The sequence below is a fragment of the Heterodontus francisci genome, unplaced genomic scaffold (assembly GCF_036365525.1).
Source record: "Heterodontus francisci isolate sHetFra1 unplaced genomic scaffold, sHetFra1.hap1 HAP1_SCAFFOLD_878, whole genome shotgun sequence".
Lineage (NCBI taxonomy): Eukaryota > Metazoa > Chordata > Chondrichthyes > Heterodontiformes > Heterodontidae > Heterodontus > Heterodontus francisci.
The window spans coordinates 18,067-44,849 of NW_027140631.1; the positions used below are offsets into that span (position 1 = coordinate 18,067).

Sequence of the window (26,783 nt, forward strand, 5' to 3'; positions counted from 1 at the left end):
TTTAGTTTGACCAATCTATATGTAGATTAAAGTCACCCATGATTACAGTAGTGCCCTTATTGCATGCGTCTCCAAATTCCTGTCTAATGCCATCCCTTACATCTCCACTACTGTTTGGGGGCCTACAGACAACCCCCACCAATGTTTTCTGCCCCTTGGTGTCTCTTAGCTCCACCCATACAGATTCCACATCATGATTTTCCGAGCCAATAACCTTCCTCACTATTGTATTGATTTCCTCCTTTACTAACAACGCTTCCTCTCCTCCTGTCCCTTTTTGCTTGTCCTTCCTAAATATTGAATACCCCTGGATGTTCAGTTCCCATCCTTGGTCACCCTGCAGCCATGTCTCCGTAATCACAACTATATCATAACCGTTTATATCTACTTGAGCTGTTAATTCATCTACCTTATTGCGAATGCTGCGTGCATTAAGACACACTGCCTTTAAGACTTGTCTCTTTAACATTGTTAGTCATCTTAGCTTTATTTTGTACAATGGCCCCTTTTGTTTCTCCCCCTTGTTTTCTCTGCCTTCCACTTTCGCTTCTTTCCTTTCTGTCTTTCATTTCTATCCTTCTTTCCCGTTCCTCTGTCTCCCTGCTCAGATTCCCACCCCCCTGCCATTCTACTTTAAGCCCTCCCCGACAGCAGGAGCAAACACCCACCCCGAGGAAATTGGTCCTGATCCTGTGCAGATGCAACGCGTCTGAGATGCTGGTCCGATGCTTATGATGATATTAAAAAAAAACACACTGGCAGATTCCACCCAGCGTGCCTGTTTCAGCACGGTCGGAAAACAAATTATTCCTTATTTGTCATCATTTATACTTTGCTTGCAAGGGATTCGCCTGACATTCCACCACATTGCAAAGAAGACCCCAGGAGATTGTTTGACAATTGATCACTCAACACTTTTAATAAAAACGACAAACAACTTGTGCTCATTTGGTGCCTTTAATATCATAAAGGAGTGTCTTAAAAGAGGAGAGAGAGGGAGGCGGAGAGGTTTAGGGAGGGAATTCCAGAGCTTAGGGCCCCAGGCAGCTGAAGGCACGGCCGCCAATGGTGGAGCGATGGGAATCGGGGGGATGGCCAAGAGGGCGGAATTGGAGGAGCGCAGAGATCTCGGAGGGTGGTAGGGGCTGGAGGAGGTTACAGAGAAAGGGAGGGTCGTAGGGGCTGGAGGAGGTTAGAGAGATAGGGAGGGTGGGAGGGGCTGGAGGAGGTTACAGAGATAGGGAGGGTTGTAAAGGCTGGAGGAGGTTACAGAGATAGGGAGGGTTTTGGGGCTGGAGGAGGTGACAGAGATAGGGAGGGTTGTAGGGGCTGGAGGAGGTTACAGAGATAGGGAGGGTTGTAGGGGCTGGAGGAGGTTACAGAGATAGGGAGGGTTGTAGGGGCTGGAGGAGGTGACAGAGATAGGGAGGGTTGTAGGGGCTGGAGGAGGTTACAGAGATAGGGAGGGTTGTAGGGGCTGGAGGAGGTTACAGAGATAGGGAGGGTTGTAGGGGTTGGAGGAGGGTACAGAGATAGGTAGGGTTGTTGGGGCTGGAGGAGGTTACAGAGATAGGGAGGGTTGTAGGGGCTGGAGGAGGTTACAGAGATCGGTAGGGTTGTTGGGGCTGGAGGAGGTTACAGAGATAGGGAGGGTTGTAGGGGCTGGAGGAGGTTACAGAGATAGGGAGGGCTGTAGGGGCTGGAGGAGGTTACAGAGATAGGGAGGGTTGTAGGGGCTGGAGGAGGTTACAGAGATAGGGAGGGGCTGGAGGAGGTTACTGAGATAGGGAGGGTTGTAGGGGCTGGAGGAGGTTACAGAGATAGGGAGGGTTATAGGGGTTGGAGGAGGTTACAGAGATAGGTAGGGTTGTCGGGGCTGGAGGAGGTTACAGAGAGAGGGAGGGTTGTAGGGGGCTGGAGGAGGTTACAGAGATAGGGAGGGTCGTAGGGGCTGGAGGAGGTTACAGAGATAGGGAGGGTGGGAGGGGCTGGAGGAGGTTACAGAGATAGGGAGGGGCTGGAGGAGGTTACAGAGATAGGTAGGGTTGTAGGGGGCTGGAGGAGGTTACAGAGAAAGGGATGGTTGTTGGGGCTGGAGGAGGTTACAGAGAAAGGGAGGGTTGTAGGGGCTGGAGGAGGTTACAGAGATAGGGAGGGTGGGAGGGGCTGGAGGAGGTTACAGAGATAGGGAGGATTGGGGCTGGAGGAGGTTACAGAGATAGGGAGGGTGGGAGGGGCTGGAGGAGGTTACAGAGATAGGGAGGGTTGTAGGGGCTGGAGGAGGTTACGGAAGGAACGGGGGAGGCGAGGGCCGTGGAGGGATTTGTAAACAGGGACGACGATTCTTCAATCGAGGCGTTGCTTAACTGGGAGCCAGTGTCGGTCAGCGAGCGCGGGCGTGCTGGGTGAGCGGGAGTCGGCGCGAGTGAGGGCACTGGCACGGGTGAGGGTTTTAGCGGCAGAAGAGCTGAGGCGGCGGGGGGGTGGGGGGCGGCGAGTGTTTCTGAGGGGGAACTAAGCTGTCTTAGTGATGGAGTGGGATGCTCATTTCGGGGTCAGTCTGTTTTCGCCTCAGACAGTTGCCAGGGAGAGGGATGGAGTCGGTAGGTAGAGACTGGAGCGAGGACTGAGAACGTTCGAGCAAGAATCCAGCGGGCGGTGATCAGGAGCCTTGACTTTGGCCAATTGCCAACCCCTTCGACCCTTCACGAACCCCGCCTGCTACCCACCCTGACTGAGATGCTAACTCAGGGTTTCCGCGGCCTTTGCAGGTCAGTACCTCATAGGGGTGGGGGGGGCTTACTGGTGGGCCTTATGTGGTACAGAGTTGGAGAGCGGGCATGGGCCTATGGCTGAGGCCTGGTAGCTGAATGAGGAGGCCCGTGCCTGGGAGAGTAGGCCTGGGGCCTGGTGACGGAATGAGCCCCGGGAGAGCGTGTTTGGGCTGGGGGTTGGGTCTCATACAGGGAGGAGGGACCTAGTATCTAGCCACGTGCAGGTGAACACTCCGGAAGCAGCGGCCCATGCTGGAGCAGAGCGGGGTAACGATGACGTCTGTCAGGCTGTGGCAGACACTCTGGCAGGTAGGCCGGCTTAGTAGACACATCCTCACACAGGGCGTCAGGCACCTAGAAACAAGAGACAGTAACTTCAGGCCCAGCTCCAGTGCCTTGTCTCCACAAGCCCGGCAACTCCTTGCACATACCCCAAGCCCAACAACAAGCTAATCCTCACCGATCTCCCAAACTCCTAATCCCCGGCCGACACCACTTCGCGCAACCTTGCTGCACTGTGGGGCTTTGGCCCTTCCCCCTGGTGTTCCTGCACCATAGCACCTCGGCTGTTCCCCTGGTATCCCTGCACCATGGGGTCTCAGCCCTCCCCCTGGTGTCCCTGCACCGTGGGGCCTCAGCCCTTCCCCAGGTGTCCCTGCACCACCGGGCCTCGGCCTTTCCCCTGGTGTCCCTGCACCGTGGGACTGCAGCCCATCCCCTGGTGTCCCTGCACCGTGGGACTGCAGCCCATCCCCTGGTGTCCCTGCACCGTGGGGCCTTGGCCCTGGTGTCACTGCACCGTGGGGTCTCGGCCCTTCCGCTGGTGTCCCTGCACCGTGAGGCCTCGCCCCTTCCCCCTGGTGTCCCTGCACCGTGGGCCCCGGCCCTTCCCCCTGGTGTCCCTTCGCCGTGGGGCCTCGGCCCTTCCCCTGATGTCCCTGCACCGTGGGGCCTCGGCCCTTCCCCTGGTGTCCCTGCACCGTGGGCCCCGGCCCTTCCCCCTGGTGTCCCTTCGCCGTGGGGACTCGGCCCTTCCCCAGGTGTCCCTTCGCCGTGGGGCCTCGGCCTTTCCCCTGGTGTCCCTGCACCGTGGGACCTTGGCCCTGGTGTCCCTGCACCGTGGGGCCTCGGCCCTTCCCCTGGTGTCCTTGCACCGTGGGACCTCAGCCCTTCCCCCTGGTGTCCCTTCGCCGTGGGGCCTCGGCCCTTCCCCTGGTGTCCCTGCACCGTGGGACCTCAGCCCTTCCCCCTGGTGTCCCTTCGCCGTGGGGCCTCGGCCCTTCCCCTGGTGTCCTTGCACCGTGGGACCTCAGCCCTTCCCCCTGGTGTCCCTTCGCCGTGGGGCCTCGGCCCTTCCCCTGGTGTCCCTGCACCGTGGGACCTTGGCCCTGGTGTCCCTGCACCGTGGGGCCTCGGCCCTTCCCCTGGTGTCCCTGCACCGTGGGACCTCAGCCCTTCCCCCTGGTGTCCCTTCGCCGTGGGGCCTCGGCCCTTCCCCTGGTGTCCCTGCACCGTGGGACCAACAAATACTCACCATATGTGTAGACAGGTGACCAGGGAAAAGAGGCAGCCAGTGAGGATGGAGACGGGGATGGCACAGAGCAGTGAGAGGATTCGGTAGCTCCACAGCTTGCAAACCTCGAACGAGACATTGCTCCAGGCCCAGACCTTGTCGAAACTGTGAATGCTGGAAGGTTCCGCAATCACCTCGGGGAAATCCACCTGCAACAAGGAAGGAGACGGTCCCAGCTCCAGCATTCCCAGCACAGACCCAGAGAAATTCCCTCCCTTGCTCTCTCCCCCTTTTAGAGGCACCCATTCTCGCTGGGTGCCCAGGCTCCACAAGCTCTGGCTGTCTGCAGTTCCTTACCCCTGAGGTTCAGTACCACACTGTGTGGGACCTTTACCCTCATCTGGCATTGTCTCCATGTGTAATCCCCCACAGACCTCCCCCAGCTGTAATTCCCACACAGCTCAGGCTTGATCCTCTGCATAGCCCCAGGTGTGATCCCCTGCATAGCCCCAGGTGCGATCCCCTGCATAGCCCCAGGTGGGATCCTCTGCATAGACCCAGGTGCGATCCTCTGCATAGCCCCAGGTGGGATCCCCTGCATAGCCCCAGGGTGCGAACCCTTGCACAGCTCCAGGGTGCGATCCCTTGCAAAACCCCAGGTGCGATCCCCTGCATAGCCCCAGATGCGATCCCCTGCATAGCCCCAGGTTGGATCCCTTGCATAGCCCCAGGTTGGATCCCCTGCATAGCCCCAGGTTGGATCCCCTGCATAGCCCCAGGTGTGATCCCTTGCATAGCCCCAGGTGTGATCCCCTGCATAGCCCCAGGTGCGATCCCTTGCATAGCCCCAGGTGGGATCCCCTGCACAGCCTCAGGTGGGATACCTTGCGTAGCCCCAGGTGCGATCCCCTGCATAGCCCCAGATGCGATCCCCTGCATAGCCCCAGGTGCGATCCCCTGCATAGCCCCAGGTGTGATCTCTTGCATAGCCCCAGGTGCGATCCCCTGCATAGCCCCAGGTGCGATGCCCTGCATAGCCCCAGGTGTGATCCCCTGCATAGCCCCAGGTGCGATCCCCTGCATAGCCCCAGGTGCGATCCCCTGCATAGCCCCAGATGGGATCCCTTGCATAGCCCCAGGTGCGATCCCCTGCATAGCCCCAGGTGTGATCTCTTGCATAGCCCCAGGTGGGATCCCTTGCATAGCCCCAGGTGGGATCCCCTGCATAGCCCCAGGTGGCAACCTCTGCATAGCCCCAGGTGTGATCCCCTGCATAGCCCCAGGTGCGATCCCCTGCATAGCCCCAGGTGCGATCCTCTGCATAGCCCCAGGTGGGATCCCTTGCATTGCCCCAGGTGTGATCCCCTGCATAGCTCCAGCTGTGATCCTCTGCATGGCCCCAGGTGGGATCCTCGGCATAGCCCCAGCTGTGTACCTCTGCATGCCCCAGGTGCGATACCCTGCATAGCCACAAATGAGTTTCCCTGCATAGCCCCAGGTGCGATTCCTTGCATAGCCACAGGTGCGATCCTCTGCATAGACCCAGGTGCGATCCCTTGCATAGACCCAGGTGCGATCCTCTGCATAGCCCCGGGTGTGATCCCTTGCAAAGACCCAGGTGTGATCCCCTGCATAGCCCCGGGTGCGATCCTCTGCATAGCCCCAGGTGCGATCCCTTGCAAAGCCCCAGGTGTGATCCCCTGCAAAGCCCCAGGGTGGGATCCCCTGCATAGCCGCAAATGCGATTCCCTGCATAGCCCCAGGTGCGATCCCCTGCATTGCCCCAGGTGCGATCCCCTGCATAGTTCCAGGTGGGATCCCCTGCATAGCCGCAAATGCGATCCCCTGCATAGCCCCAGGTGCGATCCCCTGCATAGCCCCAGGTGTGATCCCCTGCATAGCCGCAAATGCGATTCCCTGCATAGCCCCAGGTGCGATCCCCTGCATAGCCCCAGGTGCGATCCTCTGCATAGCCCCAGGTGCGATCCCCTGCATAGCCCCAGGTGTGATCCCCTGCATAGCCGCAAATGCGATTCCCTGCATAGCCCCAGGTGCGATCCCCTGCATAGCCCCAGGTGCGATCCTCTGCATAGCCCCAGGTGCGATCCCCTGCATAGCCCCAGGTGCGATCCTCTGCATAGCCCCAGGTGCGATCCTCTGCATAGCCCCAGGTGTGATCCTCTGCATAGCCCCAGGTGCGATCCTCGGCATAGCCCCAGGTGTGGTCCTCTGCATAGCCCCAGGTGTGGTCCTCTGCATTGCCCCAGGTGCGATACTCTGCATAGCCCCGGGTGCGATCCTCTGCATAGTCCCAGGTGTGATCCTCTGCATAGTCCCAGGTGCGATCCTCTGCAGAGCCCCATGTGATCCTCTGCATAGCCCCAGGTGTGATCCCCTGCATAGCCCCATGTGATCCCCTGCATAGCCCCAGGTGCGATCCCCTGCATAGCCCCAGGTGTGATCCCCTGCATAGCCCCAGGTGTGATCCCCTGCATAGCCCCAGGTGCGATCCTCTGCATAGCCCCAGGTGTGATTCCCTGCATAGCCCCAGGTGTGATCCCCTGCATAGCCCCAGGTGTGATCCCCTGCATAGCCACAAATGCGATTCCCTGCATAGCCCCAGGTGCGATTCCTTGCATAGCCCCAGGTGCGATTCCTTGCATAGCCCCATGTGCGATTCCCTGCATAGCCACAAATGCGATCCCCTGCATAGCCACAGGTGCGATCCCCTGCATAGCCACAGGTGCGATTCCCTGCATAGCCCCAGGTGTGATTCCCTGCATACCCCCATGTGATCCTCTGCATAGCCCCAGGTGTGATCCTCTGCATAGCCCCCGGTGTGATCCCCTGCATAGCCCCAGGTGTGATCCTCTGCATAGCCCCAGGTGCGATCCCCTGCATTGCCCCAGGTGCGATTCCCTGCATAGCCCCAGGTGCGATTCCTTGCATAGCCCCAGGTGCGATTCCCTGCATAGCCCCAGGTGCGATTCCCTGCATAGTCCCAGGTGTGATCCTCTGCATAGTCCCAGGTGTGATCCTCTGCATAGTCCCAGGTGTGATCCTCTGCATAGTCCCAGGTGCGATCCTCTGCATAGACCCAGGTGCGATCCCTTGCATAGACCCAGGTGCGATCCTCTGCATAGCCCCGGGTGTGATCCCTTGCAAAGACCCAGGTGTGATCCCCTGCATAGCCCCGGGTGCGATCCTCTGCATAGCCCCAGGTGCGATCCCTTGCAAAGCCCCAGGTGTGATCCCCTGCAAAGCCCCAGGGTGGGATCCCCTGCATAGCCGCAAATGCGATTCCCTGCATAGCCCCAGGTGCGATCCCCTGCATTGCCCCAGGTGCGATCCCTTGCAAAGCCCCAGGTGTGATCCCCTGCAAAGCCCCAGGGTGGGATCCCCTGCATAGCCGCAAATGCGATCCCCTGCATTGCCCCAGGTGCGATCCCCTGCATAGCCCCAGGTGTGATCCCCTGCATAGCCGCAAATGCGATTCCCTGCATAGCCCCAGGTGCGATCCCCTGCATAGCCCCAGGTGTGATCCTCTGCATAGCCCCAGGTGCGATCCTCTGCAGAGCCCCATGTGATCCTCTGCATAGCCCCAGGTGCGATCCTCTGCAGAGCCCCAGGTGTGATCCCCTGCATAGCCCCAGGTGGGATCCCCTGCATAGCCACAAATGAGTTTCCCTGCATAGCCCCAGGTGCGATCCCTTGCATAGCCCCAGGTGGGATCCCCTGCACAGCCTCAGGTGGGATACCTTGCGTAGCCCCAGGTGCGATCCCCTGCATAGCCCCAGATGCGATCCCCTGCATAGCCCCAGGTGCGATCCCCTGCATAGCCCCAGGTGTGATCTCTTGCATAGCCCCAGGTGCGATCCCCTGCATAGCCCCAGGTGCGATGCCCTGCATAGCCCCAGGTGTGATCCCCTGCATAGCCCCAGGTGCGATCCCCTGCATAGCCCCAGGTGCGATCCCCTGCATAGCCCCAGATGGGATCCCCAGCATAGCCCCAGGTGTGATCTCTTGCATAGCCCCAGGTGGGATCCCTTGCATAGCCCCAGGTGCGATCCCCTGCATAGCCCCAGGTGCGATCTCTTGCATAGCCCCAGGTGGGATCCCCTGCATAGCCCCAGGTGGCAACCTCTGCATAGCCCCAGGTGTGATCCCCTGCATAGCCCCAGGTGCGATCCCCTGCATAGCCCCAGGTGCGATCCTCTGCATAGCCCCAGGTGGGATCCCTTGCATTGCCCCAGGTGTGATCCCCTGCATAGCTCCAGCTGTGATCCTCTGCATGGCCCCAGGTGGGATCCTCGGCATAGCCCCAGCTGTGTACCTCTGCATGCCCCAGGTGCGATACCCTGCATAGCCACAAATGAGTTTCCCTCCATAGCCCCAGGTGCGATTCCTTGCATAGCCACAGGTGCGATCCTCTGCATAGACCCAGGTGCGATCCCTTGCATAGACCCAGGTGCGATCCTCTGCATAGCCCCGGGTGTGATCCCTTGCAAAGACCCAGGTGTGATCCCCTGCATAGCCCCGGGTGCGATCCTCTGCATAGCCCCAGGTGCGATCCCTTGCAAAGCCCCAGGTGTGATCCCCTGCAAAGCCCCAGGGTGGGATCCCCTGCATAGCCGCAAATGCGATTCCCTGCATAGCCCCAGGTGCGATCCCCTGCATTGCCCCAGGTGCGATCCCCTGCATAGTTCCAGGTGGGATCCCCTGCATAGCCGCAAATGCGATCCCCTGCATAGCCCCAGGTGCGATCCCCTGCATAGCCCCAGGTGTGATCCCCTGCATAGCCGCAAATGCGATTCCCTGCATAGCCCCAGGTGCGATCCTCTGCATAGCCCCAGGTGCGATCCCCTGCATAGCCGCAGGTGTGATCCCCTGCATAGCCGCAAATGCGATTCCCTGCATAGCCCCAGGTGCGATCCCCTGCATAGCCCCAGGTGCGATCCTCTGCATAGCCCCAGGTGCGATCCCCTGCATAGCCCCAGGTGTGATCCTCTGCATAGCCCCAGGTGCGATCCTCTGCATAGCCCCAGGTGCGATCCTCTGCATAGCCCCAGGTGTGATCCTCTGCATAGCCCCAGGTGCGATCCTCGGCATAGCCCCAGGTGTGGTCCTCTGCATAGCCCCAGGTGTGGTCCTCTGCATAGCCCCAGGTGCGATACTCTGCATAGCCCCGGGTGCGATCCTCTGCATAGTCCCAGGTGTGATCCTCTGCATAGTCCCAGGTGCGATCCTCTGCAGAGCCCCATGTGATCCTCTGCATAGCCCCAGGTGTGATCCCCTGCATAGCCCCATGTGATCCCCTGCATAGCCCCAGGTGCGATCCCCTGCATAGCCCCAGGTGTGATCCCCTGCATAGCCCCAGGTGTGATCCCCTGCATAGCCCCAGGTGCGATCCTCTGCATAGCCCCAGGTGTGATTCCCTGCATAGCCCCAGGTGTGATCCCCTGCATAGCCCCAGGTGTGATCCTCTGCATAGCCCCAGGTGCGATCCTCTGCATAGCCCCAGGTGCGATCCCCTGCATAGCCACAAATGCGATTCCCTGCATAGCCCCAGGTGCGATTCCTTGCATAGCCCCAGGTGCGATTCCTTGCATAGCCCCATGTGCGATTCCCTGCATAGCCACAAATGCGATCCCCTGCATAGCCACAGGTGCGATCCCCTGCATAGCCACAGGTGCGATTCCCTGCATAGCCCCAGGTGTGATTCCCTGCATACCCCCATGTGATCCTCTGCATAGCCCCAGGTGTGATCCTCTGCATAGCCCCCGGTGTGATCCCCTGCATAGCCCCAGGTGTGATCCTCTGCATAGCCCCAGGTGCGATCCCCTGCATTGCCCCAGGTGCGATTCCCTGCATAGCCCCAGGTGCGATTCCTTGCATAGCCCCAGGTGCGATTCCCTGCATAGCCCCAGGTGCGATTCCCTGCATAGTCCCAGGTGTGATCCTCTGCATAGTCCCAGGTGTGATCCTCTGCATAGTCCCAGGTGTGATCCTCTGCATAGTCCCAGGTGCGATCCTCTGCATAGACCCAGGTGCGATCCCTTGCATAGACCCAGGTGCGATCCTCTGCATAGCCCCGGGTGTGATCCCTTGCAAAGACCCAGGTGTGATCCCCTGCATAGCCCCGGGTGCGATCCTCTGCATAGCCCCAGGTGCGATCCCTTGCAAAGCCCCAGGTGTGATCCCCTGCAAAGCCCCAGGGTGGGATCCCCTGCATAGCCGCAAATGCGATTCCCTGCATAGCCCCAGGTGCGATCCCCTGCATTGCCCCAGGTGCGATCCCCTGCATAGTTCCAGGTGGGATCCCCTGCATAGCCGCAAATGCGATCCCCTGCATAGCCCCAGGTGCGATCCCCTGCATAGCCCCAGGTGTGATCCCCTGCATAGCCGCAAATGCGATTCCCTGCATAGCCCCAGGTGCGATCCCCTGCATAGCCCCAGGTGTGATCCTCTGCATAGCCCCAGGTGCGATCCTCTGCAGAGCCCCATGTGATCCTCTGCATAGCCCCAGGTGCGATCCTCTGCAGAGCCCCATGTGATCCTCTGCATAGCCCCAGGTGTGATCCCCTGCATAGCCCCAGGTGCGATCCCCTGCATAGCCCCAGGTGTGATCCCCTGCATAGCCCCAGGTGTGATCCCCTGCATAGCCCCAGGTGCGATCCTCTGCATAGCCCCAGGTGTGATCCCCTGCATAGCCCCAGGTGTGATCCCCTGCATAGCCACAAATGCGATTCCCTGCATAGCCCCAGGTGCGATTCCTTGCACAGCCCCAGGTGCGATTCCTTGCATAGCCCCATGTGCGATTCCCTGCATAGCCACAAATGCGATCCCCTGCATAGCCACAGGTGCGATTCCCTGCATAGCCCCAGGTGCGATCCCCTGCATAGCCACAGGTGCGATTCCCTGCATAGCCCCAGGTGTGATTCCCTGCATACCCCCATGTGATCCTCTGCATAGCCCCAGGTGTGATCCTCTGCATAGCCCCCGGTGTGATCCCCTGCATAGCCCCAGGTGTGATCCTCTGCATAGCCCCAGGTGCGATCCCCTGCATTGCCCCAGGTGCGATTCCCTGCATAGCCCCAGGTGCGATTCCTTGCATAGCCCCAGGTGCGATTCCCTGCATAGCCCCAGGTGCGATTCCCTGCATAGCCCCAGGTGCGATTCCTTGCATAGCCCCAGGTGCGATTCCCTGCATAGCCCCAGGTGCGATTCCTTGCATAGCCCCAGGTGCGATCCCCTGCATAGCCCCCGGTGCGATTCCCTGCATAGCCCCAGGTGCGATCCCCTGCATAGCCACAGGTGTGATCCCCTGCAAAGCCCCAGGTGTGATCCCCTGCGTAGCCCCAAGTGTGATCCCCTGCATCGCCCCAGGTGCGATTCCCTGCATAGCCCCAGGTGCGATTCCCTGCATCGTTCCAGGTGTGATCCCCTGCATAGCCCCCCATGTGATCCTCTGCATAGCCCCGGGTGTGATCCTCTGCATAGCCCCATGTGCGATCCCCTGCATAGCCCCAGGTGTGATCCCCTGCATAGCCCCAGGTGTGATCCTCTGCATAGCCCCCGGTGTGATCCCCTGCATAGCCCCAGGTGTGATCCCCTGCATAGCCCCATGCGATCCTCTGCATAGCCCCGGGTGTGATCCTCTGCATAGCCCCAGGTGTGATCCCCTGCATAGCCCCAGGTGTGATCCTCTGCATAGCCCCCGGTGTGATCCCCTGCATAGCCCCAGGTGTGATCCTCTGCATAGCCCCAGGTGCGATCCCCTGCATAGCCCCAGGTGTGATCCCCTGCATAGCCCCAGGTGTGATCCTCTGCATAGCCCCCGGTGTGATCCCCTGCATAGCCCCAGGTGTGATCCCCTGCATAGCCCCAGGTGTGATCCTCTGCATAGCCCCAGGTGCGATTCCCTGCATAGCCACAGGTGCGATTCCTTGCATAGCCCCAGGTGCGATTCCCTGCATAGCCCCAGGTGCGATCCCCTGCATAGCCACAGGTGTGATCCCCTGCAAAGCCCCAGGTGCGATTCCCTGCATAGCCCCAGGTGCGATTCCCTGCATAGCCCCGGGTGCGATCCCCTGCATAGCCACAGGTGTGATCCCCTGCAAAGCCCCAGGTGTGATCCTCTGCATAGCCCCCGGTGTGATCCCCTGCATAGCCCCAGGTGTGATCCTCTGCATAGCCCCGGGTGCGATCCTCTGCATAGCCCCATGTGCGATCCCCTGCATAGCCCCAGGTGTGATCCTCTGCATAGCCCCCGGTGTGATCCCCTGCATAGCCCCAGGTGTGATCCTCTGCATAGCCCCGGGTGCGATCCTCTGCATAGCCACAGGTGCGATTCCTTGCATAGCCCCAGGTGCGATTCCCTGCATAGCCCCAGGTGCGATTCCCTGCATCGTTCCAGGTGTGATCCTCTGCATAGCCCCGGGTGTGATCCTCTGCATAGCCCCATGTGCGATCCCCTGCATAGCCCCAGGTGTGATCCCCTGCATAGCCCCAGGTGTGATCCCCTGCATAGCCCCAGGTGTGATCCTCTGCATAGCCCCAGGTGCGATCCCCTGCATAGCCCCAGGTGTGATCCTCTGCATAGCCCCCGGTGTGATCCCCTGCATAGCCCCAGGTGTGATCCTCTGCATAGCCCCGGGTGCGATCCTCTGCATAGCCACAGGTGCGATTCCTTGCATAGCCCCAGGTGTGATCCCCTGCATAGCCTCCCATGTGATCCTCTGCATAGCCCCCGGTGTGATCCCCTGCATAGCCCCAGGTGTGATCCTCTGCATAGCCCCAGGTGCGATCCCCTGCATAGCCCCAGGTGCGATTCCCTGCATAGCCACAGGTGCGATTCCTTGCATAGCCCCAGGTGTGATCCCCTGCATAGCCCCCCATGTGATCCTCTGCATAGCCCCGGGTGCGATCCTCTGCATAGCCCCAGGTGCGATTCCCTGCATAGCCCCAGGTGTGATCCCCTGCATAGCCCCCCATGTGATCCTCTGCATAGCCCCGGGTTTGATCCTCTGCATAGCCCCGGGTGCGATCCTCTGCATAGCCCCAGGTGCGATTCCCTGCATAGCCCCAGGTGTGATCCCCTGCATAGCCCCCAATGTGATCCTCTGCATAGCCCCGGGTTTCATCCTCTGCATAGCCCCGGGTGCAATTCCCTGCATAGCCCCAGGTGCGATCCTCTGTTTTGCCACAAATGCGATTCCCTGCATAGCACCAGGTGCGATCCTCTGCATCACCCCAGTTTCGATCCCCTGCATAGCCCCAGGTGTGATCCCCTGCATAGCCCCAGGTGTGATCCCCTGCATAGCCCCAGGTGATCCTCTGCATCGCCCCAGTTTCGATCCTCTGCATAGCCCCAGGTGTGATCCTCTGCATCGCCCCAGTTTCGATCCTCTGCATACCCCCATGTGATCCTCTGCATAGCCCCAGGTGCGATCCTCTGCATATCCCCAGGTGCGATCCCCTGCATAGCCCCGGGTGTGATTCCTTGCATAGCCCCAGGTGCGATCCCCTGGATAGCCCCAGGTGTGATTCCTTGCATAGCCCCAGGTGCGATCCCCTGGATAGCCCCAGGTGTGATTCCTTGCATAGCCCCAGGTGCGATCCCCTGGATAGCCCCAGGTGTGATTCCTTGCATAGCCCCAGGTGCGATCCCCTGCATAGCCCCAGGTGTGATCCTCTGCATAGCCCCAGGTGCGATTCCCTGCATAGCAACAAATGCGATCCCCTGCATTCCCCCAGGTGCGATTCCCTGCATAGCCCCAGGTGTGATTCCTTGCATAGCCCCAGGTGCGATTCCCTGCAATCCCCCAGGTACGATCCCCTGCATAGCCCCAGGTGCGATCCCCTGCAAAGCCCCAGGTGTGATCCCCTGCATAGCCCCAGGTGCGATCCCCTGCAAAGCCCCAGGTGTGATCCCCTGCATAGCCCCAGGTGCGATCCCCTGCAAAGCCCCAGGTGTGATCCCCTGCATAGCCACATGTGCGATTTCCTGCATAGCCCCAGGTGCGATCCCCTGCATAGCCCCAGGTGCGATCCTCTGCATAGCCCCAGGTGCGATCCCCTGCATAGCCCGAGGTGGGATCCCCTGCATAGCCCCAGGTGCAATTCCCTGCATAGCCCCAGGTGCGATTCCCTGCATAGCCCCAGGTGCGATCCCCTGCATAGCAACAAATGCGATTCCCTGCATAGCCCCAGGTGTGATCCCCTGCATTGCCCCAGGTGCGATCCCCTGCAAAGCCCCAGGTGTGATCCCCTGCATAGCCACATGTGCGATTTCCTGCACAGCCCCAGGTGCGATTCCCTGCATAGCCCCAGGTGCGATCCCCTGCATAGCCCCAGGTGCGATCCTCTGCATAGCCCCAGGTGCGATCCCCTGCATAGCCCGAGGTGGGATCCCCTGCATAGCCCCAGGTGCGATTCCCTGCATAGCCCCAGGTGCGATCCTCTGCATAGCCCCAGGTGCGATCCCCTGCATAGCCCGAGGTGGGATCCCCTGCACAGCCCCAGGTGCGATTCCCTGCATAGCCCCAGGTGCGATCCCCTGCATAGCCCCAGGTGCGATCCCCTGCATAGCCCCAGGTGCGATCCCCTGCATAGCCACATGTGCGATTTCCTGCACAGCCCCAGGTGCGATTCCCTGCATAGCCCCAGGTGCGATCCCCTGCATAGCCCCAGGTGCGATCCTCTGCATAGCCCCAGGTGCGATCCCCTGCATAGCCCGAGGTGGGATCCCCTGCATAGCCCCAGGTGCGATTCCCTGCATAGCCCCAGGTGCGATCCCCTGCATAGCCCCAGGTGCGATCCCCTGCATAGCAACAAATGCGATTCCCTGCATAGCCCCAGGTGCGATTCCCTGCATAGCCCCAGGTGCGATCCTCTGCATAGCCCCAGGTGCGATCCCCTGCATAGCCCGAGGTGGGATCCCCTGCATAGCCCCAGGTGCGATTCCCTGCATAGCCCCAGGTGCGATTCCCTGCATAGCCCCAGGTGCGATCCTCTGCATAGCCCCAGGTGTGATCCTCTGCAGAGCCCCAGGTGCGATCCTATGCAGAGCCCCAGGTGCGATCCTCTGCATAACCCCAGGTGCGATCCTCTGCATAGCCCCGGGTGTGATCCTCTGCATAGCCCCGTGTGAGATCCTCTGCATAGCCCCGGGTATGATCCTTTGCATAGCCCCAGGTGTGATCCTCTGCATAGCACCAGGTGTGATCCTCTGCATACCCCCATGTGATCCTCTGCATAGCCCCAGGTGCGATTCCCTGCAGAGCCCCAGGTGTGATACCCTGCGTAGCCCCAGGTGTGATACCCTGCGTAGCCCCAAGTGTGATCCCCTGCATAGCCCCAGGTGGGATCCTCTGCATACCCCCATGTGATCCTCTGCATAGCCCCAGGTGCGATTCCCTGCATAGCCCCAAGTGTGATCCCCTGCATAGCCCCAGGTGCGATCCCCTGCATAGCCCCAGGTGCGATTCCCTGCATAGCCCCAGGTGCGATCCCCTGCATCGCCCCAGGTGTGATCCCCTGCATAGCCCCAGGTGCGATTCCCTGCATAGCCCCAGGTGCGATCCTCTGCATAGCCCCAGGTGTGATTCCTTGCATAGCCCCAGGTGCGATCCTCTGCATAGCCCCAGGTGCAATTCCCTGCATAGCCCCATGTGTGATCCCCTGCATAGCCACAAATGCGATTCCCTGCATAGCCCCAGGTGTGATTCCTTGCATAGCCCCAGGTGCGATCCTCTGCATAGCCCCAGGTGCAATTCCCTGCATAGCCCCATGTGTGATCCCCTGCATAGCCACAAATGCGATTCCCTGCATAGCCCCAGGTGCGATCCTCTGCATAGCCCCAGGTGTGATTCCCTGCATAGCCCCAGGTGTGGTCCTCTGCATAGCCCCAGGTGCGATACTCTGCATAGCCCCGGGTGCGATCCTCTGCATAGCCCCATGTGATCCTCTGCATAGCCCCAGGTGTGATCTGCTGCATAGCCCCATGTGATCCCCTGCATAGCCCCAGGTGCGATCCCCTGCATAGCCCCAGGTGTGATCCCCTGCATAGCCCCAGGTGTGATCCCCTGCATAGCCCCAGGTGCGATCCTCTGCATAGCCCCAGGTGTGATTCCCTGCATAGCCCCAGGTGTGATCCCCTGCATAGTCCCAGGTGTGATCCCCTGCATAGCCACAAATGAGATCCCCTGCATAGCCCCAGGTGCGATTCCCTGCAATCCCCCAGGTACGATTCCCTGCATAGCCCCAGGCGTGATTCCTTGCATAGCCCCAGGTGCGAAGCCCTGCATAGCCACAGGTGCGATCCCCTGCATAGCCCTAGGTGCGATTCCCTGCATAGCCCCAGGTGTGATCCCCTGCATAGCCCCAGGTGCGATTCCCTGCATAGCCCCAGGTGCGATTCCCTGCATAGCCCCAGGTGTGATCCCCTGCATAGCCCCAGGTGCGATTCCCTGCATAGCCCCAGGTGTGATCCCCTGCATAGCCCCAGGTGCGATCCCCTGCATAGCCCCAGGTGCGATCCTCTGCATAGCCCCAGGTGTGATCCTCTGCAGAGCCCCAGGTGCGATCCTATGCAGAGCCCCAGGTGCGATCCTCTGCATAACCCCAGGTGCGATCCTCTGCATAGCCCCGGGTGTGATCCTCTGCATAGCCCCGGGTATGATCCTCTGCATAGCACCAGGTGCTATCACCTGCATAGCCCCAGGTGTGATCCTCTGCATAGCCCCAGGTGTGATCCCCTGCAGAGCCCCAGGTGTGATCCCCTGCATAGACCCAGGTGTGATCCCCTGCATAGCCCCAGGTGTGATCCTCTGCATACCCCCATGTGATCCTCTGCATAGCCCCAGGTGGGATCCCCTGCATAGTCCCAGGTGCGATCCCCTGCATAGCCCCAGGTGGGATCCCCTGCATAGTCCCAGGTGCGATCCCCTGCATAGCCCCAGGTGTGATCCCCTGCATAGCCACAAATGCGATCACCTGCATAGCCCCAGGTGTGATCCCCTGCATAGCCCCAGGTGTGATCCTCTGCATAGCCGCAGGTGTGATCCCCTGCATAGCCACAAGTGCGATTCCCTGCATAGCCCCAGGTGTGATCACCTGCATAGCCCCAGGTGTGATCCCCTGCATAGCCACAAATGCGATCACCTGCATAGCCCCAGGTGTGATCCCCTGCATAGCCCCAGGTGTGATCCCCTGCATAGCCACAAATGCGATCACCTGCATAGCCCCAGGTGTGATCCTCTGCATAGCCCCAGGTGTGATCCTCTGCAGAGCCCCAGGTGTGATCCTCTGCAGAGCCCCAGGTGTGATCCCCTGCATTGCCCCAGGTGTGATCCCCTGCATAGACCCAGGTGTGATCCCCTGCATAGCCCCAGGTGTGATCCTCTGCATAGCCCCAGGTGTGATCCTCTGCAGAGCCCCAGGTGTGATCCCCTGCATTGCCCCAGGTGTGATCCCCTGCATAGACCCAGGTGTGATCCTCTGCATAGCCCCAGGTGCGATCCCCTGCATAGCCACAAATGCGATTCCCTGCATCGCCCCAGGTGTGATCCTCTGCATCGCCCCAGGTGCGATTCCTTGCATAGCCCCAGGTGCGATTCCTTGCATAGCCACAAATGCGATTCCCTGCATAGCCCCAGGTGCGATCCCCTGCATAGCCCCAGGTGCGATCCCCTGCATAGCCACAAATGCGATTCCCTGCATCGCCCCAGGTGGGATCCCCTGCATAGCCCCAGGTGTGATCCCCTGCATAGCCACAAATGCGATTCCCTGCATCGCCCCAGGTGGCATCCCCTGCATAGCCCCAGGTGTGATCCCCTGCATAGCCCCAGGTGCGATCCCCTGCATCGCCCCAGGTGTGATCCCCTGCATAGCCACAAATGCGATTCCCTGCATCGCCCCAGGTGGGTTCCCCTGCATAGCCACAAATGCGATTCCCTGCATCGCCCCAGGTGCGATCCCCTGCATAGCCCCAGGTGCGATCCCCTGCATAGCCACAAATGCGATTCCCTGCATAGCCCCAGGTGCGATCCCCTGCATAGCCCCAGGTGCGATCCCCTGCATAGCCACAGGTGTGATCCCCTGCATAGCCCCAGGTGCGATCCCCTGCATAGCCACAAATGCGATTCCCTGCATCGCCCCAGGTGGGATCCCCTGCATAGCCCCAGGTGTGATCCCCTGCATAGCCACAGGTGTGATCCCCTGCATAGCCCCAGGTGCGATCCCCTGCATAGCCACAAATGCGATTCCCTGCATCGCCCCAGGTGGGATCCCCTGCATAGCCCCAGGTGTGATCCCCTGCATAGCCACAGGTGTGATCCCCTGCATAGCCCCAGGTGTGATCCCCTGCATAGCCACAAATGCGATCCCCTGCATCGCCCCAGGTGCGATTCCCTGCATAGCTACAGGTGTGATCCCCTGCATAGCCCCAGGTGTGATCCCCTGCATAGCCCCAGGTGCGATCCCCTGCATAGCCACAAGTGTGATCCCCTGCAAAGCCCCAGGTGTGATCCCCTGCGTAGCCCCAAGTGTGATCCCCTGCATAGCCCCAGGTGCGATCCCCTGCATAGCCACAAGTGCGATTCCCTGCATAGCCACAAATGCGATCCCCTGCATAGCCCCAGGTGCGATTCCCTGCATAGCCCCAGGTGTGATCCTCTGCATAGCCCCAGGTGCGATCCCCTGCATAGCCCCAGGTGCGATTCCCTGCATAGCCACAGGTGCGATTCCTTGCATAGCCCCAGGTGTGATCCCCTGCATAGCCCCCCATGTGATCCTCTGCATAGCCCCGGGTGCGATCCTCTGCATAGCCCCAGGTGCGATTCCCTGCATAGCCCCAGGTGTGATCCCCTGCATAGCCCCCCATGTGATCCTCTGCATAGCCCCGGGTTTGATCCTCTGCATAGCCCCGGGTGCGATCCTCTGCATAGCCCCAGGTGCGATTCCCTGCATAGCCCCAGGTGCGATCCCCTGCATACCCCCATGTGATCCTCTGCATCGCCCCAGTTTTGATCCCCTGCATAGCCCCAGGTGTGATCCCCTGCATAGCCCCAGGTGTGATCCCCTGCATACCCCCATGTGATCCTCTGCATCGCCCCAGTTTCGATCCTCTGCATAGCCCCAGGTGTGATCCTCTGCATCGCCCCAGTTTCGATCCTCTGCATACCCCCATGTGATCCTCTGCATAGCCCCAGGTGCGATCCTCTGCATATCCCCAGGTGCGATCCCCTGCATAGCCCCGGGTGTGATTCCTTGCATAGCCCCAGGTGCGATCCCCTGGATAGCCCCAGGTGTGATTCCTTGCATAGCCCCAGGTGCGATCCCCTGGATAGCCCCAGGTGTGATTCCTTGCATAGCCCCAGGTGCGATCCCCTGGATAGCCCCAGGTGTGATTCCTTGCATAGCCCCAGGTGCGATCCCCTGCATAGCTCCAGGTGTGATTCCTTGCATAGCCCCAGGTGCGATCCCCTGCATAGCCCCAGGTGTGATCCCCTGCATAGCCCCAGGTGCGATCCCCTGCATAGCCCCAGGTGTGATCCTCTGCATAGCCCCAGGTGCGATTCCCTGCATAGCAACAAATGCGATCCCCTGCATTGCCCCAGGTGCGATTCCCTGCATAGCCCCAGGTGTGATTCCTTGCATAGCCCCAGGTGCGATTCCCTGCAATCCCCCAGGTACGATCCCCTGCATAGCCCCAGGTGCGATCCCCTGCAAAGCCCCAGGTGTGATCCCATGCATAGCCCCAGGTGCGATCCCCTGCAAAGCCCCAGGTGTGATCCCCTGCATAGCCACATGTGCGATTTCCTGCACAGCCCCAGGTGCGATTCCCTGCATAGCCCCAGGTGCGATCCCCTGCATAGCCCCAGGTGCGATCCTCTGCATAGCCCCAGGTGCGATCCCCTGCATAGCCCGAGGTGGGATCCCCTGCATAGCCCCAGGTGTGATTCCTTGCATAGCCCCAGGTGCGATTCCCTGCATAGCCCCAGGTGCGATTCCCTGCATAGCCCCAGGTGCGATCCCCTGCATAGCAACAAATGCGATTCCCTGCATAGCCCCAGGTGCGATTCCCTGCATAGCCCCAGGTGCGATCCCCTGCATAGCCCCAGGTGCGATCCCCTGCATAGCAACAAATGCGATTCCCTGCATAGCCCCAGGTGCGATCCCCTGCATAGCCCCAGGTGCGATTCCCTGCATAGCCCCAGGTGCGATTCCCTGCATAGCCCCAGGTGTGATCCCCTGCATAGCCCCAGGTGCGATCCTCTGCATAGCCCCAGGTGTGATCCTCTGCAGAGCCCCAGGTGCGATCCTATGCAGAGCCCCAGGTGCGATCCTCTGCATAACCCCAGGTGCGATCCTCTGCATAGCCCCGGGTGTGATCCTCTGCATAGCCCCGGGTGAGATCCTCTGCATAGCCCCGGGTGCGATCCTCTGCATAGCACCAGGTGCGATCACCTGCATAGCCCCAGGTGTGATACCCTGCGTAGCCCCAGGTGTGATACCCTGCGTAGCCCCAAGTGTGATCCCCTGCATAGCCCCAGGTGGGATCCCCTGCATAGCCCCAGGTGCGATACCCTGCATAGCCCGAGGTGGGATCCCCTGCATAGCCCCAGGTGCGATTCCCTGCATAGCCCCAGGTGCGATCCTCTGCATAGCCCCAGGTGTGATCCTCTGCATAGCCCCAGGTGCGATTCCCTGCATAGCCCCAGGTGTGATACCCTGCGTAGCCCCAAGTGTGATCCCCTGCATAGCCCCAGGTGCGATCCCCTGCATAGCCCGAGGTGGGATCCCCTGCATAGCCCCAGGTGCGATTCCCTGCATAGCCCCAGGTGCGATCCTCTGCATAGCCCCAGGTGCGATTCCCTGCATAGCCCCAGGTGTGATACCCTGCGTAGCCCCAAGTGTGATCCCCTGCATAGCCCCAGGTGCGATTCCCTGCATAGCCCTAGGTGCGATTCCCTGCATAGCCCCGGGTGTGATCCCCTGCATAGCCCCAGGTGCGATTCCCTGCATAGCCCCAGGTGTGATCCCCTGCATAGCCCCAGGTGCGATTCCCTGCATAGCCCCAGGTGTGATCCCCTGCATAGCCCCAGGTGCGATTCCCTGCATAGCCCTAGGTGCGATTCCCTGCATAGCCCCGGGTGTGATCCCCTGCATAGCCCCAGGTGCGATTCCCTGCATAGCCCCAGGTGTGATCCCCTGCATAGCCCCAGGTGCGATTCCCTGCATAGCCCCAGGTGTGATCCCCTGCATAGCCCCAGGTGCGATCCCCTGCATAGCCCCAGGTGTGATCCTCTGCAGAGCCCCAGGTGCGATCCTATGCAGAGCCCCAGGTGCGATCCTCTGCATAACCCCAGGTGCGATCCTCTGCATAGCCCCGGGTGTGATCCTCTGCATAGCCCCGGGTATGATCCTCTGCATAGCCCCAGGTGTGATCCTCTGCATACCCCCATGTGATCCTCTGCATAGCCCCAGGTGGGATCCCCTGCAGAGCCACAAATGCAATTCCCTGCATAGCCACAAATGCGATCCCCTGCATAGCCCCAGGTGTGATCACCTGCATAGCCCCAGGTGTGATCCCCTGCATAGCCACAAATGCGATCACCTGCATAGCCCCAGGTGTGATCCCCTGCATAGCCCCAGGTGTGATCCTCTGCATAGCCCCAGGTGTGATCCTCTGCAGAGCCCCAGGTGTGATCCCCTGCATTGCCCCAGGTGTGATCCCCTGCATAGACCCAGGTGTGATCCCCTGCATAGCCCCGGGTGTGATCCTCTGCATAGCCCCATGTGATCCTCTGCATCGCCACAGGTGCGATTCCTTGCATAGCCCCAGGTGCGATTCCTTGCATAGCCACAAATGCGATTCCCTGCATAGCCCCAGGTGCGATCCCCTGCATAGCCCCAGGTGCGATCCCCTGCATAGCCACAAATGCGATTCCCTGCATAGCCCCAGGTGTGATCCCCTGCATAGCCACAAATGCGATTCCCTGCATCGCCCCAGGTGCGATCACCTGCATAGCCCCAGGTGCGATCCCCTGCATAGCCCCAGGTGGGATCCCCTGCATAGCCCCAGGTGTGATCCCCTGCAGAGCCCCAGGTGGGATCCCCTGCATAGTCCCAGGTGCGATCCCCTGCATAGCCCCAGGTGGGATCCCCTGCATAGCCCCAGGTGTGATCCCCTGCAGAGCCACAAATGCAATTCCCTGCATAGCCACAAATGCGATCCCCTGCATCGCCCCAGGTGTGATCACCTGCATAGCCCCAGGTGTGATCCCCTGCATAGCCACAAATGCGATCACCTGCATAGCCCCAGGTGTGATCCCCTGCATAGCCCCAGGTGTGATCCTCTGCAGAGCCCCAGGTGTGATCCCCTGCATTGCCCCAGGTGTGATCCCCTGCATAGACCCAGGTGTGATCCCCTGCATAGCCCCGGGTGTGATCCTCTGCATAGCCCCATGTGATCCTCTGCATCGCCCCAGGTGCGATTCCTTGCATAGCCCCAGGTGCGATTCCTTGCATAGCCACAAATGCGATTCCCTGCATAGCCCCAGGTGCGATCCCCTGCATAGCCCCAGGTGCGATCCCCTGCATAGCCACAAATGCGATTCCCTGCATCGCCCCAGGTGGGATCCCCTGCATAGCCCCAGGTGTGATCCCCTGCATAGCCACAAATGCGATTCCCTGCATCGCCCCAGGTGGGATCCCCTGCATAGCCCCAGGTGCGATCCCCTGCATAGCCACAGGTGTGATCCCCTGCATAGCCACAAATGCGATTCCCTGCATCGCCCCAGGTGGGATCCCCTGCATAGCCCCAGGTGCGATCCCCTGCATAGCCACAAATGCGATTCCCTGCATCGCCCCAGGTGCGATCCCCTGCATAGCCACAAGTGTGATCCCCTGCAAAGCCCCGGGTGCGATCCCCTGCATAGCCACAAATGCGATTCCCTGCATAGCCCCAGGTGCGATCCCCTGCATAGCCACAAGTGTGATCCCCTGCATAGCCCCAGGTGTGATCCCCTGCATAGCCCCAGGTGTGATCCCCTGCATAGCCCCCCATGTGATCCCCTGCAAAGCCCCGGGTGCGATCCCCTGCATAGCCACAAGTGTGATCCCCTGCATTGCCCCAGGTGCGATTTCCTGCATAGCCCCAGGTGTGATCCCCTGCATAGCCCCAGGTGTGATCCCCTGCATAGCCACAAGTGCGATTTCCTGCATAGCCCCAGGTGTGATCCCCTGCATTGCCCCAGGTGCGATTTCCTGCATAGCCCCAGGTGTGATCCCCTGCAAAGCCCCAGGTGTGATCCTCTGCATAGCCACAGGTGTGATCCCCTGCAAAGCCCCAGGTGTGATCCTCTGCAAAGCCCCGGGTGCGATCCCCTGCATAGCCCCAGGTGTTGATCCCCTGCATAGCCCCAGGTGTTGATCCCCTGCAAAGCCCCAGGTGTGATCCTCTGCATAGCCACAGGTGTGATCCCCTGCATAGCCCCAGGTGTGATCCCCTGCATAGCCACAAATGCGATTCCCTGCATAGCCCCAGGTGCGATCCCCTGCAAAGCCCCAGGTGTGATCCTCTGCAAAGCCCCGGGTGCGATTCCCTGCATAGCCACAAGTGTGATCCCCTGCAAAGCCACAAGTGTGATCCCCTGCATAGCCCCGGGTGTGATCCTCTGCATAGCCACAAATGCGATTCCCTGCATAGCCCCGGGTGCGATTCCCTGCATAGCCCCAGGTGTGATCCTCTGCATAGCCACAGGTGTGATCCCCTGCATACCCCCATGTGATCCTCTGCATCGCCCCAGGTGCGATCCCCTGCATAGCCCCAGGTGTGATCCTCTGCATAGCCTCAGGTGTGATCCCCTGCATACCCCCATGTGATCCTCTGCATAGCCCCGGGTGTGATCCTCTGCATAGCCCCAGGTGTGATCCACTGCATAGCCCCAGGTGCGATCCCCTGCATAGTCCCAGGTGGGATCCCCTGCATAGTCCCAGGTGGGATCCCCTGCATAGCCACAAATGCGATTCCCTGCATTGCCCAAGGTGCGATCCCCTGCATCGCCCCAGGTGCGATCCCCTGCATAGCCGCAAATGCGATTCCCTGCATAGCCCCAGGTGCGATCCCCTGCATAGTCCCAGGTGGGATCCCCTGCATAGCCCCAGGTGCGATTCCCTGCATAGCCACAGGTGTGATCCCCTGCATACCCCCATGTGATCCTCTGCATCGCCCCAGGTGCGATCCCCTGCATAGCCCCAGGTGCGATCCTCTGCATAGCCCCAGGTGTGATCCTCTGCATAGCCCCAGGTGTGATCCTCTGCATAGCCCCAGGTGTGATTCCTTGCATAGCCACAGGTGTGATCCCCTGCATACCCCCATGTGATCCTCTGCATCGCCCCAGGTGCGATCCCCTGCATAGCCCCAGGTGCGATCCTCTGCATAGCCCCAGGTGTGATCCTCTGCATAGCCACAGGTGTGATCCCCTGCATACCCCCATGTGATCCTCTGCATAGCCCCGGGTGTGATTCCTTGCATAGCCACAAATGCGATTCCCTGCATAGCCCCGGGTGCGATTCCCTGCATAGCCACAGGTGTGATCCCCTGCATACCCCCATGTGATCCTCTGCATCGCCCCAGGTGCGATCCCCTGCATAGCCCCAGGTGCGATCCTCTGCATAGCCCCAGGTGTGATCCTCTGCATAGCCCCAGGTGTGATCCCCTGCATACCCCCATGTGATCCTCTGCATAGCCCCGGGTGTGATTCCTTGCATAGCCCCAGGTGCGATCCTCTGCATCGCCCCAGTTTCGATCCTCTGCATAGCCCCAGGTGTGATCCTATGCATACCCCCATGTGATCCTCTGCATAGCCCCGGGTGTGATTCCTTGCATAGCCCCAGGTGCGATCCCCGGGATAGCCCCAGGTGTGATTCCTTGCATAGCCCCAGGTGTGATCCCCTGCATAGCCCCAGGTGTGATCCCCTGCATAGCACCAGGTGTGATCCTCTGCATACCCCCATGTGATCCTCTGCATAGCCCCGGGTGTGATTCCTTGCATAGCTCCAGGTGTGATTCCTTGCATAGCCCCAGGTGCGATCCCCTGCATAGCCCCAGGTGCGATCCCCTGCATTGCCCCAGGTGTGATCCTCTGCATAGCCCCAGGTGTGATCCACTGCATAGCCCCAGGTGCGATCCCCTGCATAGTCCCAGGTGGGATCCCCTGCGTAGTCCCAGGTGGAATCCCCTGCATAGCCGCAAATGCGATTCCCTGCATTGCCCAAGGTGCGATCCCCTGCATCGCCCCAGGTGCGATCCCCTGCATAGCCGCAAATGCGATTCCCTGCATAGCCCCAGGTGCGATCCCCTGCATAGTCCCAGGTGGGATCCCCTGCATAGCCCCAGGTGCGATCCCCTGCATAGCCACAAATGCGATCCTCTGCATCGCCCCAGGTGCGATCCTCTGCATCGCCCCAGGTGCGATCCCCTGCATAGCCACAAATGCGATCCTCTGCATCGCCCCAGGTGCGATCCCCTGCATAGCCCCAGGTGCGATCCTCTGCATAGCGCCAGGTGTGATCCCTGCATAGCCGCGAATGCGATTCCCTGCATTGCCCCAGGTGCGATCCCCTGCATCGCCCCAGGTGCGATCCTCTGCATCGCCCCAGGTGTGATCCCCTGCATAGCCCCAGGTGCGATCCTCTGCATAGCCCCAGGTGCGATCCCCTGCATAGCCCCAGGTGTGATCCTCTGCATAGCCCCAGGTGTGATCCTCTGCATAGCCCCAGGTGCGATCCTCTGCATAGCCCCAGGTGTGATCCTCTGCATAGCCCCAGGTGTGATCCTCTGCATAGCCCCAGGTGCGATCCTCTGCATAGCCCCAGGTGTGATCCTCTGCATAGCCCCAGGTGTGATCCTCTGCATAGCCCCAGGTGTGATCCCCTGCATAGCCCCAGGTGCGATCCTCTGCATAGCCCCAGGTGCGATCCTCTGCATAGCCCCAGGTGTGATCCTCTGCATAGCCCCAGGTGTGATCCTCTGCATAGCCCCAGGTGCGATCCTCTGCATAGTCCCAGGTGTGATCCTCTGCATAGCCCCAGGTCCGATCCTCTGCATAGCCCCAGGTGCGATCCTCTGCATAGCCCCATGTGATCCTCTGCATAGCCCCAGGTGTGATCCCCTGCATAGCCCCGGGTGTGATCCCCTGCATAGCCCCAGGTGTGATCCCCTGCATAGCCACAAATGCGATTCCCTGCATAGCCCCAGGTGTGATCCTCTGCATAGCCCCAGGTGCGATCCCCTGCATAGCCCCAGGTGCGATCCCCTGCATAGCCCCAGGTGCGATTCCCTGCATAGCCCGAGGTGCGATCCTCTGCATAGCCCCAGGTGCGATCCTATGCAGAGCCCCAGGTGCGATCCTCTGCATAACCCCAGGTGCGATCCTCTGCATAGCCCCGGGTGTGATCCTCTGCATAGCCCCAGGTGCGATCCTATG

The 26,783-nt window shown here is 60.6% G+C and overlaps 1 protein-coding gene across 1 annotated transcript in view; it reads right to left on the reverse strand.

Moving 5' to 3' along the window:
- Positions 1-2,977: 2,977 nt before the first annotated feature.
- Positions 2,978-26,783, reverse strand: part of LOC137360351 (caveolin-2-like) — a 41,312-nt gene continuing 17,506 nt past the window's right edge. Inside the window, exons 2-3 of the mRNA XM_068025789.1 lie at positions 4,309-4,496; positions 2,978-3,128 (exon numbers count right to left, since the gene is read on the reverse strand). Of these exons, the coding sequence (XP_067881890.1) occupies positions 2,978-3,128; positions 4,309-4,496 (339 nt within the window). The remainder of the gene's footprint in view (positions 3,129-4,308; positions 4,497-26,783) is intronic.